Genomic DNA, 1,070 nt, shown 5'->3' on the forward strand with positions numbered 1-1,070 from the left:
CATTTCCATTGGAACCAACTTCGGCAAATGCAGAGCACTCGAATCTCTGGGCAATACCCGGGGAGTGCCGTATTCGTCGTGCAAATTCCAACCGCCATCAACCCGCTTATCACGTTCAGTCACTTTCCATAATTTTATTGTTTTATCTAGAAAAATCAATTTTCAAGCAACAACATAAGCGTACATTTTTTTAATTAACAAAACATACCATTAGTCGAAAGTAGAAAATGAGCTACGTTTTTCCTTTTCAACCATCGAATACGATTTATTTTTTCTTCTATTTCTATAGATTTCAAATAATCAAATTCTGGTTCATGACTCTGGAATGTGCTAAACACTTTGTATTCAGGACTTCGATGACCATTCACCAGCTTATTCTACCAACAACAAAACAAATGATAACAACTTCAACATTGAAAAAAACGATTGTATTATATCATCGATCAATCGACTTTTCATTCTTATTTTAACAATTTAATCAAAAAACAAATTCACACGAACGTATATTTCATTCAAAAAAATAATAAGCCATTAACCATTTCTCTTATCAAATTTAAATCATTTAATAATACTCTTTTATTCTGCAAACGAACCTCATAACAGTTATAAGTGTAAAATTAAACTGCTCAACATTCAAGCAGTTATTCCATTTTATTTTTAAAAATTTAAATGACAATATCATTAAAAAAAGAATGCCAATTTTCTTCTTCAATTAGTAAGAATAAAAAAAATTTCTATTACACAAATTAAGAAACACAACCTGTTCTCTTATTTAAATAATTGACGTTGCAATATCAATAATAGGTCAGCAAGATAAGAGCAGCAATTACTCACGCTTTGATCACGTTGAAATATTACAATGCGTCCGCCTTTATCACCGGTAGCCAGCAATTCACCATCATGATTAAATTCAACGCATGATATTACATCGGCTGAAAAAATTTCACAATACGTAAATTTTGAAAACATAAAAATATCAAAAAATACACTCTAAATAAATATACAAACATGAATTTATGATCATATTCTATTGCCTACATTCCTGAACCGTCTTTTTTCTCCAAATGCAT

At 30.2% G+C, this 1,070-nt stretch overlaps 1 protein-coding gene across 1 annotated transcript; it reads right to left on the minus strand.

Moving 5' to 3' along the window:
- Positions 1–19: 19 nt before the first annotated feature.
- Positions 20–932, minus strand: Tsp_14159 (protein phosphatase PP2A; the record flags this gene model as incomplete). The annotated part of the gene is made up of 3 exons (XM_003368715.1): positions 20–146; positions 209–377; positions 835–932. Coding segments are annotated over 3 exons (394 nt in total), but the record flags the coding sequence as incomplete, so codon positions are not given.
- Between the last annotated feature and the right edge of the window lie 138 nt (positions 933–1,070).

This window comes from Trichinella spiralis, assembly GCF_000181795.1.
Source record: "Trichinella spiralis strain ISS 195 chromosome Unknown Scfld2045, whole genome shotgun sequence".
NCBI classification, from domain to species: Eukaryota; Metazoa; Nematoda; class Enoplea; order Trichinellida; family Trichinellidae; genus Trichinella; species Trichinella spiralis.